Source organism: Canis lupus, chromosome 5 (assembly GCF_011100685.1).
Source record: "Canis lupus familiaris isolate Mischka breed German Shepherd chromosome 5, alternate assembly UU_Cfam_GSD_1.0, whole genome shotgun sequence".
NCBI classification, from domain to species: domain Eukaryota; kingdom Metazoa; phylum Chordata; class Mammalia; order Carnivora; family Canidae; genus Canis; species Canis lupus.
In genome coordinates, this window is record NC_049226.1 from 41845535 (window position 1) to 41861441 (window position 15907).

General features: G+C 51.3%; 1 protein-coding gene across 8 annotated transcripts in view; it reads left to right on the forward strand.

Annotated features, from left to right (window-relative positions):
* TOM1L2 (target of myb1 like 2 membrane trafficking protein) overlaps positions 1–15907 on the forward strand; it is a 119044-nt gene that overhangs the window by 97078 nt on the left and 6059 nt on the right. For 4 of the 8 annotated variants that reach the window (XM_038537104.1, XM_038537107.1, XM_038537108.1 and 1 more), the window contains 7 exons: positions 808–941; positions 3132–3180; positions 3745–3868; positions 5762–5879; positions 6907–6982; positions 9374–9439; positions 15218–15277. In XM_038537104.1, coding sequence (XP_038393032.1) covers positions 808–941; positions 3132–3180; positions 3745–3868; positions 5762–5879; positions 6907–6982; positions 9374–9439; positions 15218–15277 — 627 coding nt within the window. Of the gene's footprint in view, positions 1–807; positions 942–3131; positions 3181–3744; positions 3869–5761; positions 5880–6906; positions 6983–9373; positions 9440–9593; positions 11361–15217; positions 15278–15907 lie in introns of those variants that run through there. The other 4 variants (XM_038537105.1, XM_038537106.1, XM_038537112.1 and 1 more) reach the window with 4 other exon arrangements.

Genomic DNA, 15907 nt, shown 5'->3' on the forward strand with positions numbered 1-15907 from the left:
GTCTGCAGGGAGACAATCCTCCCAAGGGTGGAAAGGGCTCCAGTGGTGACTGGGGGTTCATCAGAGTCCTCTTAGGCCAGCCTGGGAGACATGTCAGAGCTTGCTGAGTGTGTCAGACATGCCACCAAGATGTACCAAAATGTGGTCATAAAGTACACTCTCGGTTGCTGGGAGCATAAATGAATTGCTGTCATCTTTTGGAGGGTCTTCTGCCATTACCAATTACCAGCCTGTATTCTAAATGACCACATATGCTTTCACCCAGAAATTCCACTTCTAAGAGCTTGTCCTCTGGAAGTACTGGCACAAACGCAGGAGCCTGTGTGTGTACGAATGTTCCTTGCTGCATTGTTTGGGTTGGCCAAAAAAAGGCCTCAAGCCAAATGCCCAATAATAGAAGCACGGTGAGACACTCTGATCCATGCACAGAGGGGTGGGGGCTGGTGTACGAGGCATTGCGGGAAGGGTGGTTGAGAGTATTGTGTTGAAGAGGGAAAAAAAGCAAGCTGCAAAGAATCCTATTCTTAGATGTAAAGAACATTCTGTACAAACATGTACCAATACGCATATGAGTGTACATAGCTATGGACGCTTCTCTGTGTGTTGAAAAAGAGCTGACTTCCTCTGGGGCAGCAGGAAGCAGTGAGAGAGGGGCCTTGTACTTTGCATCTCACCCATGTCCAGCTTTCTGGACAAGCATGCACTCCTTTTGTGACTTTTAAGAGTTGGCTTACGATTTGCCAAAGAAGTGGAATATGACAAAAAAACGTCCCCAGCAGGCTAGCCAGAGGCATGTGTGTTCCCTAGGAGCTGAACAGGACCTGCCGGGCCATGCAGCAGCGCATCGTGGAGCTCATCTCTCGCGTGTCCAATGAGGAGGTCACTGAGGAGCTGCTTCATGTCAACGATGACCTCAACAACGTCTTCCTCCGCTACGAGAGGTGGGGCCGAGGTCCTTTCTCATTCCTCCCAGGGACTCATGCCCACCGTAGGATTTCTCTCTTAAACAATGGGGAAAGGGAGAGGAGAGTTGGAAAATGCTCATCAGAGATGCTAATTTGTTCCCGGCTGACAGGGAAAATGCTTCTCATTCTCCTGGGAACCGAGCAGCAGGAAGGCGACAGGCAGAATTAGGCTCTGCCCTTTGCAAGCCTCTGGCTGCCCTGCCTTTTCCACTTCCCCCAGGCCGTCAAGAGGGAGGGCCCAGGGGTTTGCACCTGCTCCTTTGAAGATCCTTTGAGTTTGAAAAGGATTAAAGGAGAAAAAAAATCTCTACTAAGGAAAAAAAGATTTCCTCTTTCCCATCTTTAAAAAAAGAAAAAAGATGTTTCCCTCCCTTTGCAAATGTCAGTGTGTCTAGAGTATTCTGAAGAAGGCAGGGTATAAGTGCCGGATGCTGCTGCTTAGGGAAACACACACACAGACACACGCACACGTTCATTTGAGTTCTTTCTACAGCCAAATCATTTTTGGATTTGAGGTAACCAACTTGAAAATTCTTTTCCTTTTCCAAAGCCTCCCCTGGGGAAGAAGTTGTCAATAGGAGGTAATGGCAGGCACGGCTCCCATGGACTCACTCCGGTGCATGTGCCTTGGGCTTCTCCCAGCAAAGGCACCAGAAAGCACCCGGAGCAGGCCAACCTTCTCCTAAGTCTGAGGCCCTTGGCCCTCGGAGACTTGGGGCCCTGGTGCCTGTGCTGACTCCCAGCATGATGATCTGGCATCAGTTAATGTCAGTGTGATAGACTCTTGTCCCTGGGGGCTTAGAGGGTGATTTCACTGTGGGTGTTAGGACCCCGGGCCTTGTCTCAGCTTCAGCTGTGGAGTAGGGATGGGTGGTCCTGTGTCTCTCCAGCAGACAAAGAAACCTCTGCAGTAAGGATGTGGAGCCACCAGGGGCCCTATGTGTCCATTGGAGATTAGGAGCAGATCTGGGGTGCCTCGATTCCCAGATTCCCAGCTCGAGACCTCTTGATTTTGCCATGTGATTCCAGTTTCTCCATTTTAAATGGGCTTGGCCTTTCACCTGTTAAACCTGTTTCAGCCCCTCCTAGGATGGGAAGACGGGCTAATGTGAGCATTTTCCCAAGTTTGCCACACCCGGCCTTAGCACAAATTTTCTAGCTTGAGCATTTTTGACAAGTTTAATTGTCCCTCCAAGACGGTGTGGGAAGGGTACTCCAGGATTAGAAACTTCTCAAGTGTGTTAATATTCTCCTTCTCTTTCTAGGGCGTGACTCATAAAAATACAGGTGTTTCTTGACACCACAGGGGACACACATCACCTAACCAGATTGTCTCTCCTGGGGAATCACTACTCACCAGGCATTGACCCCAGCAGACTTCAGTAAAGGCTGGTTTCTCCAGCCTCTAGCTGGAGAAAGTCTCTTAGCTACTTCTTTGCCCATGGCATTTTGGAACTTTGAAATGCAAGGGCAGCCACACGCATGCCTTACCATTGCTCTTGTATTCCCTATCTGGTGGGAGAGGGATTTGGGTACAGGAGAGTAGACGCTCTCTGTGTTGCTCCAAGCCAGGTCCTATCCACAGCTGCAGAGGAGTCTTGGGCAGGCCAGGGGCCTGTGTCCGCCTTCTTCCTCTAGCTCTCTCTGCCCTGTGTGTGCCCTAGCCCCGTTCCTCCAGCAGATTGAGCTGGGTGGGGGCCTTTCAGTGACACAGGCTAATCACTCTTAGCACAGCTCTGTGAAATAGGGAGGGGGCTGTACTTCTTGCCTGGCTTTGCAGATATCTGAATGGTAGTCCCAGCCTCTGGCTCTACAAGCAAGAGGAGCACTCTAAACCCAGAGTGGGAGGGGACAGCTGGGAATACTTATAGTGGCCTCCTGGATGTGCCAGCCAACACCTTCCTCTTTTACCTCAGTATGCTCTGGGGTGAGCCTAGAGGCTGATCCTCTGCCAGGGGAGCACCCACAGAGGAAGGTGCAGTGAAGTTGTTGTGGGGGGGGGGAATCTAGTCCCCCAAATGGTCCCCCCTTGGTTTCCTTTTCTGGAGCCTCAGTGTCTACTGGCCTCACAGGGCCCTCGGTCCACAGAAGCTTGTCACAGGAGCAGTGAGTATGACTGTGCCACATCATCCCTCTCCTTACTAACTGCTTTCCTTCCCCTGTTAGGTTTGAACGATACAGGTCAGGCCGATCGGTTCAAAATGCCAGTAATGGAGTAAGTATTCCTTTAGCATTCTCTCATCTGTGGGTGCTAGGAGACCTACCTCAGTGTGGTCTCACCTCTAGGTCTTCTAACTCAAGCTTAAATGTATGGATCATTAAGGACACCTGGCTGGCTCAGTCTGTAGAGCAGGTGACTTGATCTCAGGGTCATGAGTTCAAGTCCCATGTTAGGAGTTGAGTTTATTGTAAAAAAAAAAAAAAATACTTAGGTAATGAAAGAGCAAGCTCTGGTTCATGGGATACAGCCAAAGAGCTAGCAGGCACATTCCTGGTGGGAGGGTGGCAACCGAACCCCAAGTTCCCAGCTCTTGGGGCAGCAACTGTCCTGTGACTGCTTCAGCCCCACCACCTTTAGGTGGGGGAAGCAGTAGGCAGGGGCTTGCTAACACCCAGGCCACCGTGGACCCCTAAAGTCTCGACAGGGAGAACTGCCGTGTTCCTGGACTGCTGCAGTGTTGGTGCTTTTCCTCAGGCATCCTGCACAGGGCCCGCTGGCTTTTACCCAGGAGCCCAACACAGGCACTCTGGGGCTCACTGCTGTCTCATGTGCTGGCAGGTACTGAACGAAGTGACCGAAGACAACTTAATAGACCTGGGGCCAGGGTCTCCAGCCGTGGTGAGCCCAATGGTGGGCAACACGGCACCCCCATCTTCTCTCTCCTCTCAGCTTGCGGGCTTGGGTAAGTGTCTCACAGGTATCAGGGGCCTTCTCTGCAGGCCACGTCCTGGACTGAGGGCCCCTTTCTCTCTCTGTGTTGGAAAGCCCAAAGAGAGCCTTTTGAGGAATCTATGGGAAAGTGTATTTCTCAGATCTGCCAATTGTACCACCTTTCATTGATGACTTCTGTCCCTAAACTTAAAATATAAGCCTGTGTTGGAAAGAAGGGGGAGGGGGAGTTCCAAGGAACTAGAAGTTGGTTGCTTTTAAAGAAAGGTAGCTGCTATGTTTTATCTGGAACATTCCATGTGGTTGAAGTGGTTGTTTTCCCGATATAAACAAGGCCAAGGATGGCAAATAGGTTTCAGCTCATTGGGACACAGGTCTAAGAAGGATGATGAAGCCACATTAGGGCTTAGAAGATGAGTCTGTGGCTGATTGGTAATGTTTGCCATGGGCTTGGGAGCAGGAAGTGATGGCACTGATCTATTTGCTTTCCTTGAACTAATATCAACCTAAAGTACTCCAGTGTCTGAAACCAGTGAAAAGAAACTCACCTCTTTTCCACATTTCCCTTTGCAAGTGTGTATATGATTCTAGATGTTACATATATAGCAGATGATACCAGTTCATATTAAATAAAATTAGAATATTGAAATAATAACGCATGGCCCTCACAAAATTCTTTCTACCTTGCTTTTCTGTTTTCCTTTTTTTTTTTTTTCTTAACATTTATTTTTATACCTTCATTCCATTTCAGTTGAATCAGGCTTTTATTTAGTGGCTTGTCAGTTGCTATAATTTTGGCTTCTTGGCATCTCATGGATCTGTAGCCACTGTTTCTTTTGGAACAGATTTCTCTGCTTTCAATCCATCCAGCATATGGCCACCAGATTTGATACCCGAAAGTCAAATTGAATTCTGTTGCCTGCCTTCTTAAATAAAGGTCTAGTGTTGCCTGGGTGGTGCAGTTGGCTAAGCGTCCAGCTCTTGATTTCAGCTCCGCTCATGATTGCAGAGGCATGAGATCGAGCCCTGAGTCAGGCTCTGTGCTGGGTGTGGAGCCTCCTTAAGATTCTCTCTCTCCCCCCCACTGCCCCTCCTCCCACCGCATGTGCATGCACAAACGCTTTGTCCCTAAAAATAAGGAAATAAATCTTACAGTTAAAGGGTCTAGTATCCTTTCCATCAGCTCCTTGACCCGGCATTTGAGGATTTTCATCCCCACCACCCCACCTCCCACCTGCCTTTCCAGACTTGTCATTCATCAGTGTTTCCATGAGCTTTGCTCACTTCACTTCTCTGTGCCTGCAAGTTACCTGTCCCTCCCCCTTCTCATAGAAGAGTCCTCCTGGTCCTTCAGGCCCCACTCTGAGGTCAGTTGTGAGTCTCTTCCAGTACTCTCAGGCCAGGTACTGGTGGTGTCTGTCTGTTTCCCACCTACTCGATACATTCCTTGAGGCCAGGGACCACATCAGATTCAGTTTGGTCTGCTCACGATCAAGCTCTGAACGTAGTGGGTGCCAAGTAAATACATGACCTGGGCCCTTAGAAGTTTGACTGCATTAGTGAGGAACATTCTGATAAGACTGTTGTGGGAAATCTGCAGGGGCACCGGCCCCAGGTCCGTCCCTCTTTGCTGCCATCTCCCTTTCATTCATCTTCCTTTCATTCATAATGACTCTTGCTCACCTTGAGCAGCTTGGGGTTGGGAGGGGCCCGTGGCTGTTCTGGCCCCCATCTGGGCCCCAGCGTGACTCTTCCTGCACGTAGGGTTGCTGAGGAGAAGCCTGTGTCCCTGCTGCCCAACCTCCCCCAATAATGTGCCCACTGGCTTCCGAACTTGGGGATGCTCGGTGAGGTCCATGGGCCACATTTTATTCTCATCCTCCCCTCATTTGTTTTGTTACCACAGACTTGGGGACTGAGAGCGTCAGTGGTACCCTCAGTTCACTCCAGCAGTGTAATCCCCGTGATGGCTTTGACATGTTTGCCCAGACAAGAGGGAACTCCTTGGCCGAACAACGCAAGACGTATGTGGGGACCATTTCAGCAGCTCTTGGAAGACATTGGGGGAGGATTGATCCAGGCCTGGTCACAGGCCAACACAAAGACGCCTTTTATTTACGAGGTCCAGGGCTGCCAAGAACATAGAAATATGTCTTTGAGGACTTGGCAGACAGAGATTTTGAATGAACACCAAACCCCACACACACCATCCCCACCCCCCGCCTTGGGGTTGATTGTAGTTGGATTTCTCCTGTCAGTCATGAGAGAGCACTCTGCATTTTCTTTGCTCCCTGTACTGCTGCTAAAGATGGCTGGGAGCTAGGGGGTACAGCCAGACAGGGTATGAATTTGTTCTCATCAGCATGGTTTTCCTGTGCTAGCATGTGGGCAGAGACTTCCCTGATGGCAGCCCTGGCCAGGATGAGCCATATGATATTGGGGACATTGATCCCAAAATAGACAATGCTCTGCATCTCAGGGAGACACATGAACATGCTTTGAGCTGTTTGTTCAACCTTAAGGCAAGCAAAGAACACTTTCCTGCCTTTCCCTGGGGCCCAGCATCTTGAGGCATTCACCTTGGAGTTCCCACACTCAGGCATCAATGGGTTGACCAGAAACCCAAGGCTCCAGTCACTCTTTACCAGCACAAGTTGCTTTTAACATGGATATAGCAAAAGGGGTCAGAACACAGAGGAAGAGAACCTCCGTAGTTGGGGTCTGTTAGTGACAGGCTGTTAGTGACAGACCCCAACCCCAGACCATGAGACTATCTCCCTTATCAAATGTCACTGAGGCTGCTGCTTTTAGAATAAGAATTAATATTATTTGCAGTTTTCAGGGCACTTTTGACATCCTGTGCTGGAACCCTGGCCTCCTGGCTTTGGTTGCAGTCAGACAACAGCTTGAGCCATTAAATGCCAAGGTTTCAGGAACTGTTCTTCCAAGTACGCTTGAGGCAGGTGCCAGGGCTAGAAAGTGATTATAGGTCACCACCCCTTTCCCTGGGGCCCCTGCAGGGAACTGACCGTTTGTGCTGCTTGTCTCCAGGGTAACCTACGAGGACCCTCAGGCTGTCGGAGGACTGGCGTCTGCACTAGACAGTCGGAAACAGAGCTCTGAAGTGGTAGGTTTTTAAGCCTGTTTTTCTGCCTGGAGTCCTCTGGAGGGAAAGTCAGCCTGTGCGGTAAAGCTGCCTGGGTAGTAAAGGAGACGGTGGATTGCATGGAGGGCAGGGTCCACTGGAGAAGACTGCCATGAGAGCGCTGTATTGCCTCTGTGAGTCCTCACCCCACCCCTCGAGTGTTGCCCAGTCATCTTGCCTGTGAACCCCAGAGAGATAGGCCCAGAGAGTTGGCAGTATGCTCTCGGCACCAGTGTCCCTGCAGACAGCAAGCAGGGATTTGTCCTGGGAGGTCCAGCTCCAGAGCCCCTTGTCTTCCTACTTTGGGGGCCCCGAGCTCTCAGGGCAGAGGTCTCCTACGGCCAGATAGAGTCTCTCCTTAGACATTATGTTGCCCTGGGGCTGGGCAGTGCTCTGACAAAACACTGATCTGTTCAGGGAAGGGAAATGATCATCTGAGTAGCGTGTGAGCTGAGCATCTGTGGTGGGCCTAGGGAAGCAGTACCAAGCCACTAGCAGGCAGTGGGTGGCCAGGATTTGGCTGGGTATCTGGGGCTGGAGAGGTGGAGGGAGCTGCGGGTAGAAGCCAGGAGGGTGTTCTGGGCAGCTCGGTAAGGAGCAAGGCTGAAGGCAAAGGGGCTTTGAAGTGGCGGGTACTGCTTGTTAGAGGCCCAGATTGCGGCTGTGCATTCCGTGAGGTTTCAGGTCACTGCAGGGGAAAGGATTTGTGTCTTAATACTTCTCATGGGACCGTCCCCCTTTTCGCTAAAAAATGTGTGTGGCAGGGTGTGAATGAGTGTCTGTTTGCAGTGACGGGGTAGGGGGAGGGCTCTGGGGATAGTGGCCCCCAGAACAGCTGGACCTCCTCCCAGGGTCCCCCAGCTGGGCTAGAAAGGAGCAGTACTCACCTGCCCACTGGACAGGGAGGTCTGCTTCCAGAACAACAGTTTTTGGCCTCCTGCAGCCCTTGTCCAAATGGGCCTGACTGGCAGTAGTGCCACAGCCTGGTTTCCAGAAGACTGGCCTGGGGAAGGAACTTGCTCCTCTGTCCTGGCTCAGACTTGGGTGGAGGACTGTGTGGCCCTCTGCACTGGCCACTAGGGGGCACAGAAGAGCCAGCCCAACTGCCCTGGGTCTCAGCACCCTGCCTTTCTACCCCTGGCACTGGGACTCCCAAAATCTACACAGTGGTCACCACGGCTCTGTTCCTCGCAGTACTTGGGATGTCTCCTGCTGAACTCAGAGAGGGCATTAGGAGGGCCCCCCAGCACCCTTCCAGATGGCATTACCTCCTCCTGGCCCAACCTGACCTGGCCTGCAGCTCCGTTCCTCAGCCAGGAGGACCTGGTTTGCTTCCCACTGTGCCTCCAGGGCCTGTCCCCATCCATGCCAGGGTGTGTCCTACTGCACCTCTCTTATCAGTGCCTAGGCCTGGATCCAAGCACAGGAGAGGTGGCCAGGGTCCCGCCCTTCACCCTTTGGGTGTGTGGCTTGGCCCATCTCCCTGTTTGCAAAGATCTTGATGACTCCAGCATGTTTTCCACCTGATGGTAGGCAGATTGCTTTCATGTTTACTGCTCAATGGGGGCGGGGGGCAGAGGGGAAGCAGGGTTTGTGTTGTCTGTGTGTTTGTGTGTGTGTGTGTGTGTGTGTGTGTCTGTGTCTGTGTGAGAGTATATGTAGATCTCTCTGTGTGTGTCTCTGTGTCTCAGTATATCTGTGCACACACACACTTACCCACATGCATCCTCAGGCCAGTATTTCAGTTCACGGTGTTCCATATCCTAAACTTTGCTGACCTGGAAATGAAAACTGGGCCAAAGGAGAAACGGAGAACACAGTAAAGGGGAGAAGACAGTATAGCCACACCTGCACAGTGCAACCACATCAGAAGTCTTAACTTTAAATGTTTTTTATCATTTGAAAAAGGGTGACTTACCTAAACTCAGTGTTCAAGTTAAGAGTTTGGATAAAGAAACACACAGGTAACTGAGAAGGAGGAAACAAGCAGAAATAAGTTAGGAACAGAGTAGAAATGACTTCGTAAAAGCTGGCTCTTTGAAAAATGGCCTTTGCCAATCCCAAGAGCCCTAATCAGGAGAAGCAGCCGTGGTCAACTTTCTGTGACCTCACGGAGATTTTCCAAGTGTACAAAACAGTTGGCATAAGTATATGGTCCCCTGTTGGGACTCTTGATTACTAAACTTCTCTTTTTCAAGCAGGTAAGGGGGGCACGCTGGAGGGGGGAGGGGGCAGCGGGCCACCATCCCCTTACCTGATAACAGATCAACTCTCAACAGTGGCTTTTCTATTTCCATGATATATACTGTTGCTTTCTTTATCCTGGGTCTTGCTGTGACTTTTCTTTCTGGGACTTTTCTGTCCTCGGCCCAGAAGAGAGGTAAAGGTGGGGACTCTGACCTGGAGCCCATAGACAGCTGGCTCATAACCCAAGGAATGGTGAGAGGTCACCAGCTGAGCCGAGTCCCCCGTTCACCCCAGTGCTTCCCTATGTCACCTGCTGAGCCCTTGTGAGTCAGACAGTACAAGGCCATTCTTTCCTTTTGACTGGGCACCAAATTTTCCCCTCCTGAATTTGTGCAATCTCCTTAAGCCACAGGCCTCCAGCCCCAGAAACACCTCCTCTGATTTTCTGCTGAGGTCTGTGCCTCAAGCCTTAAGGGTCTGGGACATTTGTGGGAGTGAGGGGAGGGCCCCTTCCCTCCTTTTACTGTCTCTGGAGCTCTCAGCAGTATTCATTTTTCCAGGATAGAGCACAAGTTACTGTGGCTTTTGCTTTGGAGGGGACGTTTCTAAGAGAACAGATTCAAAAGCATCTGATTGGTTGGGGAAGCCCCCTCCAGCCTATGAATTCGGCAGTCCTAGGCTGATGGGTCTTTATAATGGTGTTATACGTCTCCCAGAAGAATTTGAGACACCCTAAAGAAACAAACACAATAGGAACAGAATAAAGAGAAGACAAAGCCAGGGGAGTTTAATGTCATAAACACAGTTCTCATGGAGTGAAGCTTTTCTGCCACAGAGACCTGAGAGGGCCTCTCCTGCCTCATATGATCAGGTAGCCCTGAGTCTGGTAGAGAGAGAGGGTGACCTCGTTCCAGGCTGCTTGCCTTGAAGGGATGATTTCATTTCTAATGAAGCCACAGCCCTCCCCAAGCACCTCTAACATAGAGACCAAAGGTCTGTGCGTGCGTATGTGGTAGGGCTGGAACAGCAGGGGATGCACAGAAGATATGATAAAAGCAGTGAAGCGTCAGCCTCTGGGGTGAAGCCGGGCAGACACTAGACACATAACCGGGGAAGAAGCATAACTGAGCCCAGGAAATGGTGCCAGGTTGTGGCCAGGGGAGGAGTGTTCAGACAGGCCAGCAAGTCTAAGACTGTAGGCAGCTCAGCAGGGATAATCTGCATGAACAAGGTGTGGCCAGTGTGCAAGGACACCAGCCACACAGAACCATCAGAACCAAGGGGGTGGGGGGTGGGGGTATCTGCCACCCCAGCTTAGAGTGAGGGACCTTTGCACAGCCACACTCAGGTCACAGCAGCAGGCACTCCATGCTGCTGTTTCTGCACTAGGCCTTGAGGCCATTCTTAGAGACCTAGGATGCCTGGAGCCCTCATTTACTTCTTCAGGGACAGGCTGGGACTCTGGTCCACATGGTGTAGGATGGCCTTAGAGCAGGGCTCCTGGAGGTCATGTCCATGCCAGTTCCAAATTGGAAGGATCTAGCCATGTGTCCTTGTGCCTATTAATCCTGCAAAAAAGGATACTGCTCATACCAACTGCCCTGAGTGTGGCCTTGGCAGCTGGTCGTGGCACCTGCCTCTGCCCACATGAGAGCCACTCTCCTCCGCCCTGTCCCCACTAGAGCTCCAATCTCTAACTTCCCAGAAACAAGCCCAACTAACAGCTAACCTGATATCTCACCTGCCTGACTGCAGTGTTTTTTTTTTCTTCCTTTTAAACAGTGTGTATTAATTGCTTTGCCTTATTTCCCATAGTGTAGAAACCCTGAGTCTTTCCAAACCCCCGAGTACAAATTCTTTACTTGGAAACTTTTTGTGCTATTGAGTGAGACTGAAGGGCTTCTAGATGGCTCCTCAAGTTTGGGTGGCAGCGGCACATATCGTAGGAAGGATTTCACAATTCTCTAGAAGTAACACACCATAGCTTTTCAAATACTATTCATGTTGCGTTGTAAATTAGACTCTTAAGCTTTCCTTGTGGATTTGGGACTATGGGAGACAGCTCTTTGTTCACCTGGGACTCTGGGTGTCAAGATTTCCAACAATCCCAGATTCATTATCCATCAAGAAGAACCCTGAGAGGCATTGTGCACCAGCCTGCCTGGAGACTGCACGTTTCGTGGTTCGCTGCTTGCCCCACCCCGTTCCCCCCACCCCTGGCCTCTCCATATGCATGCAGAGTGCAGTCAGGATACTCTGCAAGGAACAAATGTAATCCTCAACAAGAGGAGGAGCAACACTAGGTTGGTAGTAGTGTGCTGCTGCCAAAGCCCAGGTTTGGACCTGGGACCCAAGGGGTGCCCTACTCAGGCCTGGAGAACCCCCAGACACGGCATGCCTGAAGCCACTATAGCACTGGCTGCAGCCGGGCGGGCGGTGCCACCTTGCCCCCACCTGCAGCCCAGCAAGGGTCAGCACACAGCTCCCCCAGCACCCATGGCAAGATCTGACACTTCTGGCACTCCCTATGCCGGTTTCTCTTTGGACTCTGAAGATGGGCAGGGCGTGTCTCCCCATTGCCTCAGCTGAGCCAGCCTGGTGGGCGCTGGTCTTTACGGGAGGGTGGCCCCGTGCTAGCTTCTTTATTTTTCTGTCTTCATATCTTTTTCTTTCTGTCCCCGTCCCCCCACACCCTCCTCTTCAGACCCTTGGACCAGCCTTCTGCTTTGGATCATTGCCTAAGAAGATGCTAAAACCAAGGCGTGGCAGAGGCCACAGTCTCTTAGGGATCAGCTGGGCAAGTCCTCATTTGATGGATGAGAACACTGAGGCCTCTCAGGGGCCTGGTGACGTGCCCAAAGCCACGGGGCAGTGACAGAGTCCATTGCCCTCTTCCCTGGCCAAGGCCTCTCCCTTCCCTTCCGTCAGCATGAATGCGGGAGCTTCCTCTTCCTCCCTCCCCAGTTTCTGCAGTTCCTGTTTGGAGAACAGTGTGCGTGTTTAGTCTGTTTCTGGTAGCACCCGCATCGTTAGAAGGAACTTTACCCTGGTGGTGTACTCAAAGCATTGATACACCAGGGCGGGAGGTTTATATAGCTAAGGTATTGTGTCCAACCGCAACCAAGTCAACCCTTGCCCTGTGTTATATAAGCTTTACTGTTAGCTCTCTCCCTAGCTCCATGGAGGTTCCTGTCCTGAAGCCAAGTGCCTTTCTTACTGGAAGGAGTCAATGCCAGGAGTCCTTGCCAGTAATGGACCATATCTCTGGGCTTCAAAATTGGAAAACAGAAACCCTCACCTGGAAGTTAAGGGATTGGGAGTTCTGAGTGGCAAAAACTAAATATGACCTAGCCATCACCCTGTTGCACAGAGAATGGAACAGAGGCCAGGAATTACCCAACCCCTGTCCCCATCCCTGCTCTGCCTGAAGGCAGAGGCTTCTTAGGATAACAGAGACTTCAGGGCTCTCATGTAAAGAAGCAAGTCCAGAGAAAAACGATTTGCTCGAAAAGTGATCTGACAACCCCAGCCCGAGTGACCCTATTGCCCAGCGCCCTGGCTCCTGGTTTCACCCGGAGGATGCCCTGCCATAAACACACTACTTATTTGGAGAGGTCTAGGAGAAGGAAGAAAAGTGTTCCATGATCCAGCTTTTGGGAAATATTTTTTGAGGAGATGAGTTTCTCAGATGTCAATGTTTATTTTCTGAGTGTGCTGGCTTTCAAGATTAATCCTCAAAAAAGAAAACTGGTGCGTGATACCCAGCCTTGAGGGGCTTACTATTGAACAAGAACATTATAAACCAAGTCTGAAGGTTTAAGGTCCATGACCCCTTCATGGCTTTTTTTCAAGCTCCTGCCACATGATGGAAAGCTCTGCCCCTTGAACCTCCATTTCCTTGATAGACTAAAGCTGGGTAGGTATAAAAAAGCCCAGCACACGCTCCCAACAAGTCTGTTTGGGCATATTTTCTGTTTAGAGATGCCGCTAACTTTCCAGGCTTTGTTTCTGAGAACTTGGTGTGGCATGCATCGTCTCAGAGGCCAGGCATTCTGCCTTATATAAGCATCAAGATAATGAAAATTGGCATCTGCTGTCCTGGGAACATGTCAAGACAGAAGCCCTGGGGACAGCTGGGTGGCTCAACGGTTGAGCATCTGCCTTTGGCTCAGGGCATGATCCCGGGATCAAGGATCAAGTCCCACGTCAGGCTCCTTGTATGGAGCCTGCTTCTCCCTCTGCCTAGGTCTCTGCCTCTCTTTTTCTCTCTCTCTCTCATGAATAAAATCTTAAAAAAAAAAAAAAAAGAAGAAGAAGCCCTGCCAGCAAGCATAAAATTAGCAGGTCACGCCCTGTGTACCCTACTGTGCTTTTTTTTTTTTTTTTTTTTTTTGATGGGGGTGGTGGGTACTGCTTTGGGTGCCGTTAGCACATGCATGTCAGGCATCTGTGCACTCCAGAGGGAGACTCACATGTTCCTTGTCCCTAGGAGTCCTCTCAGGGTGATTTGAACTCCTTGACATTTTTTTCGTTTCAGCATTAAGTTCCCAGGGAGTCAAAGAAATAAAATGACAGTGTAGATAGAATCTTCCCAACCTGATCAAGGTTGGGCTTGCACCTTTATGAAGATGCCTGTGGGTGGCCCGTGCTGGGTCTGTAGTTAGGCACGATGCACGTGAAGCTACTCCAGGTAATTGGAGCAAGGGGGCTGCCAGCCCCGCCAGGTGTGTGTGTGAGTGTGTATGCGTGCACCCACGCAGAGCTCCTGTAGGATCACAGACACCTGCTCAGTAGGCTCGGGCAGGCTTAGGAGTCCTCACTACCTCACGCCCCGAACTCCGTCAGCAGGTTTCCGTGTCTAGGACCAGCTTGTCCCGTCAAGGCAGGGCTAGCCATGGGAAATCTTTGTTCTTTTCCTTTGTTAAGGTCATGTTATTTTTGAGATTTGGCAAATGCTAAGGCAGTCCTCTCATTGCTTATTTTAACTGGATTCTTACCCTAGATTGTGATGTTGGGGGGAACCAGCTATAGACACAGTGCTAATGTATTCTCTGGAAATAGTGGACTCGTGAGCCACTATTGTGTCCGAGCCAAATGCAAGTTTCAGAATCACTGCCCCCAAAGTGTTGGCACGGGTGGGCCAGGCATAGAGACCGCTCATTGCCCATGAGGCGTGTCGTCGTTTGCTCAGGACCTACTCACACACACACAAACCTGTGGCCACTGCTGCCCAGTTCTCCATTCTCTTCCCAAACTCATTTTCTTTGGCTCCCAAAGCCCAACCAGCCATTGAGAGCTGGGAAGACGGGGTGAGAGTAAAGGAGCCACCAAGTTCCAGGCCCGCTTCATGATTCTCCCCCGAAGAGACAAACACGACTAAAATCCCGCTGTCGCTTTGGTCATCAAAGCTCTAGCTTCTGCCCATTTGTGCTGGCGGTGAGCTGGGCCTGTCTGCTGTCAGCCAGGCCCCACCCAGGCCCCAGCGCTCCCCTCCTCCCACTCAGAGATGCACCGGGACACGGTCGGAAACACTTGCAGTGCCCTCCTGGCCACCTGCACCCCTGCCCCAGGCCGACTGCCCCCTGGCCTCCCAACGACATTGTTGCAGGCAGAGGGGGGTGGGTGCTGGTGTCTCCTCTGGTTGCCCCCAGGGCTGAGGCCTGACTGGCCGGTAGGCAGGGGTACTAACCTGATGAAGTTGGAGGAGCAGGGCAGCCTCGGGCTGAGAGTGGTCAAAAAGTTATCCATTTCAAGAACGTGTACCGCTGCCCTCCCCTCCCCGCCCCGCACCTGCCGGTCAGCCCTGCTTCCTAGAACCGGCCACCTCATTGCTTCCCTCACCTGCCATTTCATATGTGGCTGCCTGATGTTGCCCGCGCCTGCTGTGCCAATGCGTTTTTGTTTTTTGTTTGCTCTGTGTACGTTTTGGTTTCGTTTTGGGGTTGCTTTTGATGATTTACTTTGTTCGGTGTTCTGTCTCCCCCCGCCTGGCTGTGGGGCTGCCTGGCCCGCCGCTTGCCGCCTCCATAGATCCCCGTTGCGCAGCCCTCTGTCATGGACGACATTGAGGTGTGGCTCAGGACGGACCTGGTGAGACTTGACTTTTCTCTTTTGTGTGCGGGGTGTGGCGAGGCAGAGTGCTTCTGGACGGGCCCGGGCCGTGGGCTGCTCCCCCATGGGGTGGCGGACGAGAGTGGCCTGCTGCAGGCTTGCCAGCCCTCCTGCTCGCCCCGGAGCACCTGCTTCCGGCACAGTCCCTGAGTCCTGGCCACCTGAGGCCTTGGCAGGCGGGGCTCTGGCCAGCTCCGGAGCACACACTTGTCCCCAATGACTTTTCTGTAGCAGGTGTGTGTGTGTGTGCTTGGGTTTTTTTGCTTTGGGTTTTTGAGATCTTATTGGGGTTTATTTTTATTTTTTTTCCCCTTTTCATTGTGAAATTATACAGAGTCAGCTGTTTTGGTTTTGGTTTTCTTTTTTAATTTACTGTCATTCCCGCTTCCCTAGTATCTCCTGGTATCTTGCATTTAAAAGAACCCTTGCCCTAGAGACTATTGTCTTTATCCACAGAGCTAGGACAGGAAGGTGAGGACATCATGCATCTCCAAATGGCAGCAGGTCCCAAGAAAGGAGGGCTGCATGGCTGGTCCCTCCCTCTGCTGCTTACAAAGCACTTTCACTGGCAGCTGCTGTATGGGAGGCAGAGTGGAGGTTGTTGGCCAG